General features: G+C 38.6%; 3 protein-coding genes across 5 annotated transcripts; 2 read left to right on the top strand and 1 right to left on the bottom strand.

Annotated features, from left to right (window-relative positions):
* The first annotated feature begins 4,352 nt into the window (after positions 1-4,352).
* LOC125587727 (conserved oligomeric Golgi complex subunit 6-like) lies at positions 4,353-7,638 on the top strand. Its single transcript, XM_048758758.1, has 9 exons — positions 4,353-4,860; positions 4,931-5,038; positions 5,126-5,193; positions 5,486-5,609; positions 5,690-5,836; positions 6,022-6,276; positions 6,372-6,656; positions 6,733-6,867; positions 6,948-7,638. Exons 1-9 carry the CDS (start codon positions 4,438-4,440, stop codon positions 7,446-7,448), a joined length of 2,046 nt encoding a protein of 681 aa, XP_048614715.1. The 5' UTR covers positions 4,353-4,437; the 3' UTR covers positions 7,449-7,638.
* Positions 7,639-9,065: 1,427 nt separating this feature from the next.
* Positions 9,066-10,366, top strand: LOC106367155 (protein LUTEIN DEFICIENT 5, chloroplastic-like). 2 transcript variants are annotated; one of them, XM_013806871.3, is made up of 5 exons: positions 9,066-9,362; positions 9,487-9,554; positions 9,631-9,691; positions 9,782-9,850; positions 9,990-10,366. In XM_013806871.3, exons 2-5 carry the CDS (start codon positions 9,517-9,519, stop codon positions 10,065-10,067), a joined length of 246 nt encoding a protein of 81 aa, XP_013662325.1. In that variant the 5' UTR covers positions 9,066-9,362; positions 9,487-9,516; the 3' UTR covers positions 10,068-10,366. The 2 variants fall into 2 exon arrangements, with proteins under 2 accessions (XP_013662325.1, XP_048614719.1); XM_048758762.1 differs by having other exon boundaries at positions 9,071-9,554.
* Positions 10,317-16,628, bottom strand: LOC125587728 (formin-like protein 14). 2 transcript variants are annotated; one of them, XM_048758760.1, is made up of 18 exons: positions 16,430-16,628; positions 16,093-16,199; positions 15,309-16,012; positions 15,017-15,238; positions 13,320-14,860; positions 13,017-13,137; positions 12,621-12,692; positions 12,352-12,450; positions 12,177-12,218; positions 12,015-12,095; positions 11,883-11,933; positions 11,719-11,800; positions 11,530-11,624; positions 11,362-11,433; positions 11,166-11,282; positions 10,974-11,042; positions 10,829-10,895; positions 10,317-10,732 (listed from the first exon to the last, which is right to left on the bottom strand). In XM_048758760.1, the coding sequence occupies exons 2-18, from the start codon at positions 16,163-16,165 to the stop codon at positions 10,587-10,589; spliced, it is 3,654 nt and encodes a 1,217-aa protein (XP_048614717.1). In that variant the 5' UTR covers positions 16,166-16,199; positions 16,430-16,628; the 3' UTR covers positions 10,317-10,586. The 2 variants fall into 2 exon arrangements, with proteins under 2 accessions (XP_048614717.1, XP_048614718.1); XM_048758761.1 differs by lacking the exon at positions 16,430-16,628 and having other exon boundaries at positions 16,093-16,394.
* Between the last annotated feature and the right edge of the window lie 209 nt (positions 16,629-16,837).

A 16,837-nucleotide genomic window follows, 5' to 3' on the forward strand; every position in this document is an offset into this window, starting at 1 on the left:
GAACCCACTTGGGACTATTTATAGACCTAATCATTATTTGTCTTAATCATCTTCAAGTCGTCCACCATTGTTTTCCCCTTTTCGATTAATTATTATTTTGTTGCACTCTTATATTACACTATCCTTAATTAACTTTGCACCGCCCATTATTAACAAAAGTGATTAAAGATACACATTATTTGATCGAACGTTACAATTAATTTTGCAGGTAATAGAGGTTAATCTTTAAGTACTCAAACCATATTATAGTCTTTTTTTTTTTACGCTTAATCTCATTCATTCCAATATAGAGTTCATGACAAAAATGGTCGTACATAAATGCATAAACCAAGTAGTGTAAACATACACCAATACAAAAAAGGAAAAAAAAACAGTAGCTGATAAAGACAATCGATGCCAGTAGGCACCAAAGTAATAAACCTGATACCAGTAGGCACCAAATTAAGTAATAAACCTTGAACCGTCAAGGTATAAGAACCAGCTGAAATGAGACCACCAGGGTATTAGTCTACCCTTTTCATTCTTTCCTATCAACCAGTGGACTAGCACTACAAGAAAACATCGGTATTCTGACGGACATTCCGACGAAAAATGAAATCCTCGGAATTTCCCGAGGAATTACGAGGAAATTCCGAGGAACACTTGATATACTCGATCGATCGATGCGTTTTTGAACATAAACGGATCGATCGATGCGTTTATAAAAAAACGTTCGAGATTTTGTTCATTCAATCTATTGGATATCCACATCGATCGATGGGATAATCTAATCGATCGATCACATTGTTACGCTTTGGTCTATCTTGGTGATCGATCGATCCATTTTGGGATCGATCGATCACATTATTACCCCAAACCATGTTTCCTCGGAAAAGCCTCGGGAATATTCCGAGGAAATTCCGAGAAACACTTGATATACTCGATCGATCGATGCGTTTTTGAACATAAACGCATCGATCGATGCGTTTATAAAAAAACGTTCGAGATTTTGTTCATTCGATCTATTGGATATCCACATCGATCGATGGGATAATCTAATCGATCGATCACATTGTTACCCCAAACCCTGTTTCCTCGGAAAAGCCTCAGAATATTCCGAGGAACACTTGATATACTCGATCGATCGATGCGTTTTTGAACATCAACGGATCGATCGATGCGTTTATAAAAAAACGTTCGAGTTTATCAAGTGTTCCTCAGAATTTCCTCGGAATATTCCGAGGAAGATTAGGGTTTCCTCGGAATTCCCTCGGAATATTCCGAGGAAATTCCGAGGAAATAGGATTTTTAAACCGAAAACAACGTTTTGCGGTTTGAATAACACTTATATAACCCTTATTAAGTGTCTTAGACTGATTATGAAGTCAAAAATTTGTTCCTTACCCTATAATAAACACTTTTCCGATTGTATGAACGAAATCCCCACAACATAAGAGAAACACTTATACACTTTAATGAACGGTAAAGGAAATACTTTCAATTAGTTTTGAAATTTGTTATTTCATGGTTTATGCTCATCTATACAAAGAATCCTCAATGGTATGCATTACAATTGTATAAGAAATGAAATACAGCAAAAAAAATTGATGTTTTGAAACCCCAAACACTAGTTCCTCGGTATTTCCTCGGAATATTCCGAGGAAATTCCGAGGAACAATATAAATTAATAGAAATACATGCACATGATATTCTTTTTCCTCGAATTAATGAAAATATTCCGAGAAAATTCCGACGGATATTTAAGTGGCCGTCGGAATTTCCTCGGAATATTTTCATTTAACCGGGCAAACAAGCCGCCAAATATTTCGCGAAAATTGAAATTGAAAATACTGAGGGAATTCCGAAGGAAAATATCCGTCAGACCCAAGGTTTTATAAACTCGAACCGCATCTTCTTCCCCATTTCTCTCTTCTTCCTCTCCGGCGATCTCTCTCTCCTTCCGGCGTTCTCCACCTTCTCTCGCGACGATCTCTCCGGCGAATCCTTTCCATTCCCTTACAAATCATGTAAGGACCCTATCCCACTCTCTTAGGTCCTATTTGTTAGGTTTTTAAGTAGATTTGATGATTTTAGAAGTTTTTTGATAGATTTTTGTTAGGGTGATTGGGTAGGATTGTGATTTGTTGTGTAATAGGTTTAGAATTGTGATTTGGTTGTGTTGAATTGATTTAGAATTTTTTTTATAAATTGTTTATTATTTTTGTATTTACAAAACGTTTTTTTCTATATAAACACTATTTTATTATTTTTTGTATTTATAAAAACTATTTTGTATTTATAAAAAGATGATTTCATATCTATAAAAATATTTATATTTATTAAAACTATTTTTGTATTTATAAAACATTTTTTTGATTTATAAACACTATTTTATTATTTTTTGTATTTATAAAAACTATTTTGTATTTATAAAAAGATGATTTCATATTTATAAAAATATTTATATTTATTAAAACTAATTTTGTATTTATAAAACATTTTTTTTATTTATAAAAACTATTTTATTATTTTTTGTATTTTAAATATGTTTTCTATTTCAATTTTAATTTTATATTTTCGAATTTCAATTTAAAAAAATAAATTTATAATTTTTTTTTTAATTTTGGAAATATTCCGAGGAAGTGTATCCCTCGGAATATTCTGACGACATCTTCCTCGGAATATTCCGAAGAATTTTCGACGAAAAAAGTCCTCGGAATTCCGTCGGAAATTTCCGAGGGATTTCCGAGGAAAGATGAATTTCCGAGGAGTTATTTCCGAGGATTTTTTTCGTCGGTATATCGTCGGAATAGCGTTATTCCGACGACATACCGACGATTTTTTTCCTCAGTATGCCGCTGTTTTCTTGTAGTGTAGGGAATTCTGCATAGTCTTGCTAAAGAGCTCCCAATCTATTGAAGCTACAGGACCTAAGAACTCCTCAATCCTTGCAGCATTCCTATAACCCACAAAAGGGTAACGCTTGCAAGAGCTAAAGACTCGAGGACAAACCAATCATGACAACTCAAACTCTAAAGTAAATGACTGGAGCCAAAATAAAACGACAAGAACGACTAGAGACTGAAAGAAAAACCCGACAAAGAGAAAACCAAACCGGCATGGTTGCAATATATAACCGTCGAAGTAGAGCCTCTCCATATCCAAAGAAGATATGCTATTGGACTGTGAATGGGCTTTTCGCGCGCCTCTGATGCGACTCCACACCCTGACAATGCCAAAAGATACACCACTTCTCCGGTGGCTAAACCACATATGTGAATGGGCCTTCCACACACTTTTAATGTGACTACACACCGCGAACATGACAACCGAAGCCCCACCAACAAGATCCTTCTTAGTACAACCGGAAACCATGACAAACCACCACACCACATACATTAGATCTAAAAAGATCAACATAGGTGAAAACCGAAATGAAATTCTCTGAGATTTGAGTCTCTATTCCGGATCTGAATCCATATCTTCGGAGGAGGAGGCAAGAAGCCACACACCACGCACAAGATCACAACCGAAACGAACATAACTTATATTTACTTCCAGCAACGTCGAAGAACATACACCTAAGAAAAAAATTAAACTTGAAAAGGGTAATGATAAGAGGAGACCCTCTCACGGTACCAGCGAGAAGCGCCGCCGGACCGAAGAAGACCTCAGATCTGAGGAAAAAGTTGAAGAGGTATGGGAGAGGAAAAAATCGCCGCTCTAGGGTTTTGAAAGGTTTGGGTTGGAGTTACAAGAAAGTTAGCAGAGTAACCATATTATATAGTCTTTAGGCCATAATGTGATGATTAGGTTTACTTTTAGTATTGCGTATTAGACCTTGACCTATCGTGTCCAACCAAGTTTTAGCAGCAAGGATGCGTGATTTATTTTTGTTCCCAATAGATTTGACCCAAGTCGCTTGACATTAGAACAAGCATGTACCGGTTAGTATTAAAACGTAACTTGATAGATTTAACCGTTTAAGTGCTTATAATGGTTTTAACCGTTTAATACTATATATGCTTTCTGGTTTTTACTTCTACAGACGTTCGCTACTAAGCTAGCTAAACGGTTTTAAGTACCAATCGGTTTTACCTCCACGTCATTATTTCTTGCTGTGAAATTATGTGTGGAAGTCTTATTATAATTTGTTAATCTCATGCTGTAGTATCTCAACTTTGATTTCTTAAAATGATATTTCCATTCATATCAAACATAAATTATACAGCAGGATTGGTTGGTGATGGGTCTTAACGAACATATTATACGGGCCTATCTTACCAGGGGAATATCTAAAGAAGTTATATGGGCCTAGCGCACAAAGTATCCAGCCCATCATAGTAGCAAATCAGATCCGACAGTGTAGGCGAGAGAAAATCATCTGAGATCGAAGAAGAAGAAGGCAAATGCTGGGAGATCGTTTGTAGAAGAGAACGAAACGGAGCAGAGGTGACGATGGCTTCGACGGTGGGATTAGCTCCCGGACTATCTCGGAAGCTGAAGAAGGTACTAGAATGCCGTACGGATACTCCGGATCTGGTGGCGTCGCTAAACGCTTTGTCTTCATTCTACGACGAGAACAGCGCTCACGCGCGGCGGAACCTCAGATCGACGATCGAGAAGCGCGCGCTCCAGATCAACAGCGAGTTCCTTAGCGCGGCCGATTCGACTCAGATCGCGTTGGATCGCGTGGAGGAGGAAGTGAACGCTTTGGCAGATTGCTGCGACAAGATCGCGGCGGCGCTAAGCAGCTCAGCGGAGACCACAAGCGATATCATCAGTACCACTGAGAGGCTGAAGCAAGAGCTTGAGGTTACTACTCAGAGGCAGGAGATCGTTGGTTGCTTTCTTCGTGATTATCAGCTATCGAACGAAGAGGTGAGTGAGTGAGGGAGTGCGTTTGTATCTTGATGGTGATCAGATCTGTAATTGTTGTTGATTGATGCAGATTAAAGCGCTTAGGGAAGATGAATTGGATGAGAGTTTCTTCCAAGCCTTGTCTCATGTTCAGGAGATTCATTCCAATTGCAAATTGCTTCTCAGGACGCATCATCAGGTGACTTATTCCGAAACAAGTTCCAAACTTGTATTTGTCTTGCGTTCAGAGTGGTTTAGTGTTTGATTATAAGGAATGTGTATGCAGCGAGCTGGGTTGGAGTTGATGGGAGTGATGGCTATGTACCAAGAAGGAGCGTATGAGCGTCTTTGCAGGTACATTTTCTGCTTCTTCTTTCCAAAAGATTACTTTGTTGGTTGAAACTTGGTTAGTATTTGGAACTAGCATGAATTCTTCATTGCTATTTTGGACCCTAAATATAGTTTGGTCGTCTCTTCCTGAACTTCTCAACGGTGTTTCTTTACCAGTTACCACACCTATCAGTTTGCTAGAGATTTTTAGCCATGTCCAAGAGAAGATTTACTATGAAGAATATTTTTTGTTGGCTGTGAGCTTTGAGGTTTCATAACTATCAATATATAACCGAAAAAAAGTTGATTCTTCTAGGTGGGTTCAGGCTGAGTGTAGGAAACTGGGTGATACGGATAACCCAGAGGTGGGTGACCTTTTGAGGACTGCTGTTCGCTGTCTTAAGGAGAAACCCGCGCTCTTCAAATATTGTGCAGAGGAGGTTAGTCTTTCAACTTTACTCAAGTCTACTCTTTGTTTATACTTTAATGATACTGGGGCATGTTTGCGGAAATCATGCAGGTAGGAAATCTGAGACATAATGCCTTATTTAGAAGGTTTATTAGCGCTCTTACACGTGGAGGACCTGGAGGAATGCCTAGACCTATTGAAGTTCATGCCCATGACCCCTTACGATATGTTGGAGACATGCTTGGGTGGCTGCATCAGGTTTGTGACCATTTTTTCTTCTCTTTTGAGTCCTAATGCAACTGATGTTAGAATGATTGTTTTATTTTGGCTATGAAAACTTCTGTTATCAATATAGTGTGTGAATTCATTGTCATGATCTTCAGACCAAATATATCATGTTGTTGTGCTTCTTTTTCCTAAGGTGGTTGTTGTTTTGGGTGCAGGCTTTGGCATCAGAAAGAGAACTTGTTCATGCTTTATTTGACATAGACTCAGCAGATTATAAATCAACGGCGAAGAATACGGCTGAGAATGATTCCCTAAAGGCAGCAGAATCTGATTTTACATTTGTTCTGGATAGAATTTTCGAAGGAGTTTGCAGGCCATTTAAAGTGAGAGTCGAGCAAGTGCTGCAGTCACAACCAAGTCTTATTATTTCTTATAAACTCACCAACACCTTGGAGTTCTACAGCTACACTGTGAGTTTTTTTTTTTTATTGACCTCTTCTGCTATACTACAAGCATTTATCGCTCTATTAGATTTCATCACCGCGTTGTTCCCTTCACCTTGCAGATCTCAGACTTACTCGGGCGAGACACTGCTCTCTGTAATACAATTGGGATGGTTAAGGATGCTGCACAGAAAACCTTCTTCGACATTCTTAAAACCCGAGGGGAGAAGCTTCTACGATACCCTCCACCGGTAGCTATTGATCTCTCTCCGCCTCCAGCTGTCCGAGAAGGAGTTTCTCTAACTCTTGAGATAATCGAGAACTACAATAGCATGATGGTTTCCGCTTCAGGAGAGAAACCGGCATTTGATCCCGTCCTCTCTGCACTGCTCGACCCTATCATTAAGGTATAAATCATTTGTCCATCAAAAGCCATGATTGTGCATTGAAGATAAATTCTTGAACTTTTCTGAAACTCCACAGATGTGTGAGCAAGCAGCTGAGGCGCACAAATCGAAAATGAGCGGCCAATTAACCAGACGAAGCCGAACAAGTTCCGACTCAAGCCAGTTAACAACAGTAGATGCTCTACTCTCTAGCAGCTCGTCCCCACCACAGGTATATATATATATATAATCCGTTACATTCCTTTTAACCTCAAGAAAAGACTTTTCTCAAGATTTATCTCGTTCTTACAGAACAATGAAACACCCTCGAAGATATTCCTCATCAACTGTTTATGCGCCATCCAACAACCGTTGCTAAGACACGATGTGGCGTCACAGTACGTAACTAACATCGGATCAATGATCGAGAACCACATAAACCTCCTGGTCCAGAAAGAAGTCGACACGCTCCTCCAAAGATGCGGTCTTTCAGACAAAATGCAAATCTTCCGCTCTTACACCACAACTGAACTTGCTTTGTCTGGACGACAGGAGACATCACCCGCAGTGCTGTCAGAATGCCTCAAGGCCTTCTTCGGCCTCGTTTTGGGAAGCGAAGGCACTCTTCCTGAGTTCGAGCAGATACAAGTCCCTAAACTCAGGTCCGAAGCTTGCGTGCGGGTGGCCAAAACGTTAGCTGAAGATTATGAAGTTATATACCGAGCCGTAACGGATCAACAAAACGGGTATCCAGATCCGAAATCCCTCGCTCGACATCCACTGGATCAGATCCGAACCATTCTCGGTATATGAAATGCAAACTTCTTCTACCCGACTATTTTTGTTTTTTCCTGGTTTTTTCTTGTTATCTTACGAAATCAATACTTATAAACCGGACTTCAAATGTTGTATTTTCATATAAAGTTTATCAATTTCTGAGTACTACATATAAACATGCATGAATTATTTATTGCATACATAATAAGATAAATTTAAACATCAATCTATAATGGTTGAAAAGTAATAATGTTTAGAAAGATTCAAAAATGTTGAACTACAAATGTTATAATCATAAAAATGTAAATATCAAAACTAAAAATTATATTACTGCGTGCACATGTGTGCTGCCATCGTTCACCTAATTGTTTTTATATGTAAAGCTGGCCTTCAGCTTGATTTCACGCAAGACTGTATCATATACTTTCATACCGATTGCATGGAGAAGCTCTGATGGCTTTGATCTAAAACCAGTGAAACCCTATCCAGACACTGAATCGGATTATTTTATGAGTTACTGGGTCACTGAATCGATATTTTAATTAGTTTTAGAATACAATTATACATACCAAATTGTAACAAATTAGGAATTGGACATAATAAAATAATACAAAAAAATTAAAATTAATAAATATTTAAATGTTTAATGTGAATAATGAAATTACATTTAAAATTTAAAATTTAAAATAAACCAAAAACAAAACATCAAAAGGATTCTAATAACATGTCAACAACAAAAATAAACTAAACAAACAAACAATTATATTTTTTGTAAATGTAAATTGTAATAGACATATATGAATAATTAATGCTTAAATCTATTTTTTTTTAGTATGCATCCTTTCGAATATTGATCCACTACGCTTACAACTAGATAAAAAATTAGTTTCATTAAAAATTTGTATAGCTAACTTTTGAAAAATTGGAGCATCGTGTCCAAAATATCTCCACTATTCATCTAAATATCTATGAATATATATTAGAGTACTCTAAATATAAAAATTTAATTCGATTTGAATTGCATATTATATCACCCATCGATTTACGGGTAATTACAGATTTATAGATAAAAATATCAGACAATTTGGCCTTTTTAGTTTAAATATAGGGTAATTCGGATTGTTTGGATAAAAACACCGGATAGTTTGGATAATTTTAATATTTTGAATAAAAAATATTTGGGTAATTTGTTTTTTTCGGGGTAATTCGGTTCATAAATAGTATTTTTACGATATTTGATTATTTTAAAAATTGAATATAATTAATATTTGTAAGTATATATTTTGTATTTTAAATTTTTAGGTATCCATTTGGTTTTCAGTTCAGTCTCATTTTTTTGGTTCCAGAAATATATGATTTGTTCGATTATTTATGAAATTCAATTTAATTTTGGTTTTGATTTTTTCATTTTGGTACAGTTCAGTTTTCGGTTTCGGTTAAATGCGCCTAAACCTATACAATATTTTATATAAAAATTTATTAAACAAACATTTATTTAATTTGAAAACACACATGCGTTGTATCAAAATCTAATTTATATTATTAAAATGTTAGAAATCATAGCCATATAAAATATTATAAGTATTTCACATTAAAAATCATTTTAGGTATGGATTAGGTTAAAGGCATTCATTACACGTGATCATCTTATTCGCTTACAGCTATGGATTAGGTTAAAGGCATTCATTACATGTCCTCATCTTCTTCTTCTATAGTTAAAAAAATGTTTAGGTTTGGAAATTTCGAGTCTGCTGTATCTTAAATCATTCTATAGAAGTCTAGGGACACCTGTTTTGTTTTGATGTTGTGCAGTCATTGAGATGATATCCACAACCACCAGTCCTGAGATCATCGTTCTCTAGACAGACGGATCAGAGAACGACGGATTAGTACCGGTGGTTATGGATATCATCTAGAGAACGACATTCTTGGAGAGTATCCCATAAAAAGGTCACAGAAACTTCAACATTGTGGTTTTAATTTGTCTGCATTCAAGAATGCAACTTACTAGTTTTGAGAAAAGATTGTGATTGGAACTAATATGAGAGAGGATATCTTCATTGGGATGACGCAGACGAGTTCAATCCTGAGAGATGGCCTCTAGATGGACCAAACCCAAAATGAGACAAACCAAAACGTCAGGTAATAAGCCCATCTTTTGCTTGCAACTTCTCAGATTCATTAGAGTTGATTATATGGGTAAACTTTGCTTCTCCAGTTACTTGCCGTTTGGTGGAGGGCCGGGGAAATGCATAAGCGAGACGTTTGCTTCTTTTGAGGTAAAGACACAATTGACATCAATCAATACTTGTTACATATGAGAGTACCTGCTTCAATGTCTTACAGTAACATAAATCTCTGTTTTGTAGAATGTGGTGGTGGCAATTGAAATGCTTATTCGAAGATTTAACTTTCAGACTGCACCAGGAGCTCCTTCGGTAGTCTTATCAGCTACCACCATTCCTATTTTCTCTCAATACAGATCAATGATTTCAAAACTGAATTAAGATAAGACTTCACATGCAAACCAAAAAAATCATCAACGAATAGTTCTTTATTTGTTTTGTGGATGGACAGGTGAAAATGACTAATAGGATACACAACACAGAAGGATTGAAATTGATGGTAACGAAGAGAACAAAACCTCTCGACTAACCATCTGCTCCTCTAGATGAGCTTTCCCCTACTCTGTCTTGAGTCCTCATCTTTGCAAAACTGAAATAAACAACTAGACATGCTTAAAGAAGAAGAAGCAAAAATCTTGTGTTAGAACAAATGATGTAGAATTTGTTGGAACAAGGTCACTGCTTCTGATTATTTCTCTGCATTATGTTTATGCAGACAAGTAGAATGTAAAAATTTATTACTCTCTGAACAGAAATTGTTTTTATCTGCACAGTTAAAGATAATAACTTTGAGTGGGTTCTATAAAAATTCAAATATCTTCTACAACATTGACAAGAACCTCTGATTTTACATCAACGAAGTGATGATCAAAGAGAGTTTACACTTCCATATAAACATCATAGAAGCTGTCTACTTTTTCTACGATCTACGAAAGATCTCTGCTTCTTGATTGTTATGTGCAACATTGTGTACTATAAAACAAAGCTTTCATCGATCTGAAACACTCCGGTCTTTCTTTAAAGACCGACCTCTGTTCACGTTCTATGTCTATGGATCAGCACCGTCTTTCTTTAACATTGGCTTCTCCTTCATTGTATCTTTCTCCAGCTTCTTCTTGTCAGCCTCCGCTTGTTTCTCATTCTCCTCTCGTGATTTGATGAAAGTTTTCATGAAAAGAGCCAGAATCTTGGTCACTGCAGATAGGAACAATGGTCAGAATAGAAATGAGTAGTTGCATTTAACACATAATGGCTTTAACCAATCTATAAGAATAGACTTGGTGCATGTACCTTGTTCGAAAGGACATCTATTTGGATCCTCACCAAAGTAGTGGCACAAGGAATCTGCATTTCTTCCCTGCAAAATAACAAATCAATATTAGGACTGGAACATGAGTTTCGAACTGCATGTCCTCAAAGAGTACAAGTAACTCACCGATTCTGTATATAAGGAAGCAAGCAACCTCACTTCTGCTTCAGCGGTAGCAAGAAACTCCTTCAAAACCTGAAAACATGAAGTGATCTCATTTAGAAGCTACGAATACCTTCTGGTTCTTATCACAGCCTATGAATTAACCAAGAAACCCATATGAGCAACACTAAGAACAACTTTTAACATGTAGCTCACCTTTCGGAAGCCCAGAGATATTGCACCATCGTTTCCTGAAGCCATGAGTTCGTGATCAACCTTTTCAAGGCCTTTAGCTGCCGCCTGCATTTCTTCAGCCAACGTTTTGAAATCAATCTGCAATTTTTAGAAACTATTAAGGCAAGTGCATTATGAAGACGGAAAGCTCATATGCAAGCATGAATAACAAGGGTACCTTTGATGCAGCTTCCAAGTGAGCAAGGTCACTGGGAAAATCCAGCAACTCTGGCATTTTTTCGCCAACAAGCTAAACAGCAAAAAAAGAAAATTTACCTAAAGTTCATCTTAAAAAAACTAACTGAATAAAAAGTATTATTGAGATAAGAAAGGTATGTGCTTCTACCTTGCATAAGTAATGCATCAAAGTCATTTTGTTATTTTTTGCACGAGTATCAGATAATTTAAGAAGACTCTCCAGTTTGAAACCCACAGCAGACCCTGCAACACAAAAGGCACACTACATTACCAACAGATGCTACAAGAAAAATCATTTAAAAAAAACTTGAAATCAATAGGAATATAAAGGTAAAACCTCTTGCAGTTCCCTGATTCAGAGCATTTCCTAGTGTTAAAATTGTTTGCATAATCTGACGCAACTTTGCAGACTCCTTCACCTGTTGCATGATAATAATAATACTTAATTATCAAGATGGGGATATATTTCCATAACTTAGAAGCTCTCACTCTCCACTATACCTCTTTAGTAGCATCGTTTATTGTATTCAGGCAGCTTTTTAAGTCTTCCGCCTGAAAAGAGCAAAAAAATAAGATCACCACAACATGCCTAAGACAGGAGAGACCAAATGCAGAAAGTTTTAATAGTTATACCTGAGAAGCAAAGGTAATCTTAAAGCCAAACACTCGTAACTTTGCTTCTATACGTGGAACCTTCATTAGTTCCATGAAAAACTGATACATTTTGCAAAGTTAAGAGTCAGAACACAGATTATAAACATGTAACCATCCAACGCTCCAAGAACTGGAACAAACCTGTTCACACTTTCCAAGCATTTCTTTGTCACCGGTATAATTCTGAAGACAAAAACAGAACAAGTTAACTTTAGGCATTAAGGAATTGCTGAAAGAAACTTGCGTTTTGAAGCCAAACAGAACCTATGAACCTGGTACTCTACAGAGAAGTATGACAATAAACTTTAAGATTTACCCTCAACAATTCCATTTCTTCCTTCGTCGGACAAAATTTGATGAGATTTTCAACCTGGTCGATGTCCAGAACTGACGAATCTAAGGCTAGAACTGCGCTCTAAGATAAGAAACAGATATGAAATTCTCAGTTAGTAGACATAGTAAACATGATATAAAGAGATGCAACTAGGTAAAAAAGTTACAAAAAGAAATGTAAACTCTGAACGTCCGCCTTACAATTATTGTTTCAATGCTAAAATGATGAGCAAACCGAGAGCAAAAACTTACAAGCATATCTGGCAGAGGAATCTTAATTTTCGTAAGCATTATTTCACAGTTATTTGCTCTTCGAAGGTCAACCTGATACAAACACACACACAAAACTCAGGACTAGAAGATAAGTATACTAAGAGGCGTCAATCATATTCGTTTATGTTAGTCATAGACTACCCATTTGATGGAATAAATGGAATTTGCAAAGTATATCAAGTGTCAATGTTTTCTGGTAACCAATGAATTGGATCGTCAAATAACTATTTACTTCATGAACTCTAAAGCTGTAGGCAATAGCTGCTTAAATAAATCCTACACATGATAAATTGATAATATTTGGAAATTTTACAGAATTGTATTTATATATAACAAATGTTAGATATGTAAAGAGGTGAAACTGAGCTGCCTCACCAGTTGAACTTTCTCAGGTTTGCTGATACTCGAACCCCTGCGAGCTGTGCTTTTCTTAGCAGCGGTATCTGAAACTGCAGAAAACAGACTCTCGAGCTCTGATATATCTATTTCAGGGGCACTGTCATGAAGATTCATAAAATCATTTTATTAGCTTCAGCAAACATACCAGCTACTGGGAGATAAGAAAATTTGCAAGACAGAACTGGAACGACTGATAACATTTGTTTTACTATTATCAATGAACTAGAGACTGTGAATGTCACGCTAAACTATCTAAAAGAAAGTGTAAGAGGAACCCACCGAGGTTGGTTTTCCTGTTTTTGAGTATCATCAGCCCACAAACTACCTTTTGCTGGCCGAGTAACTTTAGACCAATGCAAAGGCTTTAGCACGGTTTTCTTAGGTGCAACAGTAGGCACACTCACACCTCGGCCTCTTCCAAGTCCCGAGGAAGCTCTGCCCCTTCCTGCAGCAGGAGGTGGCGGCGGTGCATTTGAACCTTTTGCTCCCAATGGTGGTGGGCAACTACTTGTACCACGACCCAAAGCTGGCGGAGGAGGAGGAGCAGAGGTCTTGGATAGAGGTGGTGGAGGGGGAGCAGGGGTCTTGGATAGTGGTGGTGGTGGAGGCGGAGGAGGAGCACCCAACTTTCCGGATGAAGGAGGACGTGGTGGTGGAGGAGGCGGAGGGGGAGCACCCAACTTTGCAGATGAAGGAGGTGGTGGTGGAGGCGGAGGGGGAGCACCTAACTTTGCAGATGAAGGAGGAAGTGGAGGTGGCATGGGGGCATTTGAAATATAAGCCTTAGGAAGCGGAGGTGGAGGTGGTGGGGGTGCCGAAGGTGGACCAGTACGAGCAAGACCCGAATGAGATGTAGGTGGCGGTGGGGGTGGTGACGGCACACATTTAGTCGAGGATGCTTGGATTGGAGGAGGAGGAGGAGGAGGTGGTGGTGGATGTGGCTTCGCCTGAACTTTATTTCCTGTGTTCCCAAACGGAGGTGGCGGGGGTGGTGGTGGAGCTGAAGATGGAGAAATGCTTTTAGAGAAAGGTGGTGGAGGGGGTTGCACCTGAAGTTTATTTCCTGTGCTCCCAAATGAAGGCGGCGGGGGTGGTGGTGGTGGAGGAGGTGGAGCTGAAGGTGGAGAAATGCTTCTAGAGAAAGGTGGAGGAGGAGGTGGTGGTGGTGGGGTTTTGTTGATAGGGTGGTGTGATGTTGTTGGATGATCTCTACTGCTGAAACTAGGGAGAGGTGCCGGCGGAGGTGGGGGTTGGGGTTGGGATGGCAACGAGTCTATGCTTGTAACTTTATTTACAGAAAAAAGAGGGGGAGGAGGTGGTGGTAGCGGTGGAGGTAAAAGTGTGGCAGAAGAAGGAAGAGCCGAAAGCTGGACACTGTCTTTCGATTGATCTTCTTGCTGTTGTCCACGAGAGAATTCATGAGGCTCCGCTGAAGATTCAGGAGCAAAAGATATAGGAATGCCTTCGGGGTCATCATTATCAAAAGATAGAGAAATGCGAGGTCTATGGATGGCATCAAAGCCTTCATCTGAACTATCAGCGGCGCTAGATGTGTTGGTCTCCTCTTCAGAGTCAGGAGAATTCATATAAAAACCCCCTCTGTGCCGAAATCTTGTGAACTCCTTTGCATCATTTATTGCAGCAAGTTGTTTCAGCAACCACAAAGCAGCATCGTCTCCATTTTCAGCTAAATCCACACCACTAAAAAGTTCTTGCACTTTAGAAAAGGCTTCAATGGGCAAGCCACCAGTCTCATCACCATTTACTATTGGCGTTGGAACTTTCTGAGGCAAAGCATTCTCAACTTCTCCAAACAAAACCTGTATGCATAAAGAATGGAGTCAGAAACAAGCGCATGTATATAGTATGGACTATGTTCAGCCCACCCATCTAAGGAAAATTGTTTCTCCTCTGGCTATCTATATCTTCTCATATTCATATAAAACTTAAAGAGGTGAACAAAAAGGTCGACACACCTCTGCTCGAAACCCTTTTGGATAATGATCCTTGGCCTCCCAAAGAATATCCAAGTTGTCGGAGTTCAACATTAGTATGTTGGACCTGATGAATGCAGTATTGAACATCACACGAAACATCATAACCTCTCGTTCTGGTTCTAAATCCATATGCACACACTCCAGTACAACATCTCCTTGCACCCAGCACTGGATGTCAATTTTGATCACGTCACATTGTGCCTGCAGCCAGATTATACAGAGTAGTCGTTAGAAAGAGAAGTGTGTGAAGAAATCACAGGCACACACCAACCTGTCGGTAATGCCGAAGGGGTTTTTTCTTATTAGACATAGAATAGAGCATCTCCGTGGAAAGACCAGAAGTGCAACTGTAATTTCTGCCAAAGATACGTATAATAGGTCTGCATCCATGTTGGGAGTCGAAGTTGGGAATAGCTCGAATAATCACACAATCCAAAGAAAGAGATCTCTCAGGAGGCGGCCACTCAGGACTGATGTTCCTCCTCGCTACATACTGAAGATAACGAAGCTGAGAAGGGAACGGATTCAAGGGGGAGAGGAGCTGCAATAGACCCTTGGGAGCCTCACGATGCACAATCTCAAGGGTCCTGCGCTCACCACTGTGAACTTTCCTGAAAATAAGAAAGCTGGCAAGGACAAAAGCGAGAAGCGGCCAGCCTCCTCTTTCGCAGTGAAGAAGAATAACATCCTGACGGCTCCCACGAGAAAGCCAATTCTCACAGACACGGAGAAAATGCTGGATGAGTGATAAAGGGAGCAAAGGGCAGCCTTCGTATTGCCTCGGATACTCAAGGACAGTGACATCGTATTCACAGAGAGTCTCAGCAAAGACGCTTCTTTTCTCTCCTTCTCGGAAATTGAAAGCTAGAAAAGATGATTCGGGGAAGTCTTCGTGTAAATCATTGATAACTTCGTGGAGAAAGATTTGGTATAAGTCATCAGCCAACACTTCCGTGCAAAAACATGAATCAAAAACTGTCGGAAAGTACAAAGATGATTTAGCCAAAAAAGAGAAACACAGAAACAGTTAATCGTTAAAAGGTGGTGATGATTACCATAAACTCTATCAGCAAACTCAAGCAACCCATCTGGTGGTCTCTTGTAAAAGAACCTACTTAGCAGAGACATTTCGGCAGATTCAAATGTGCTTCGATCGATAAACCTGAAACGAGTCCGATAATGGTTTCGAATCAGCTTAAGTCGTAGCTACGAGAAATCGCAAAGTCAAAAGCTAATCGAATCGAATTAAAATTGGGGAAATCCCATAAATTGCGATCAAATTAGATGTATCCCAGACAACCCAGGTGGTTTCGAGGATGTGTAAACACTGAGACTGCACAAAAACCTTCCCGCAACTAGGGTTTTTAAGAGGCGAGGAGGTTGATGACTTACACGTGACAATCAATAAGGGTAAGACGTCGGCTATTTACATTCCCCGATGCAGCTGCAGCTGCAGCGAAGGCGGCGGTGGTGGGACGTAAGTGATGAAAATCGGGAACGTTTGGTTTTCAAATTTTGAAATGAAAACCAGATGAATCGCTTTCTGGTTTATTTCAAATAATAATCACCACTTCTTCTTCCATTTCTCATTTCCTTGTCTTATATTAGTATAAAGTTTTGAAACAAAACCAAAACTATTTTCTCTGTTTTTTCCTAAGAAAAACTAAATAAATTACGCAATATACACTATATAATAAATAGAATTATAAATTTCGTAAATAACTATCTTTATAATCTTGAATCTCTCTCAGAGAGTCCAACTCGGATGTCATGTCATCAATTAGCCACCTTCACTACGAC

This window comes from Brassica napus, chromosome C5 (genome assembly GCF_020379485.1).
Source record: "Brassica napus cultivar Da-Ae chromosome C5, Da-Ae, whole genome shotgun sequence".
Classification (NCBI taxonomy): domain Eukaryota; kingdom Viridiplantae; phylum Streptophyta; class Magnoliopsida; order Brassicales; family Brassicaceae; genus Brassica; species Brassica napus.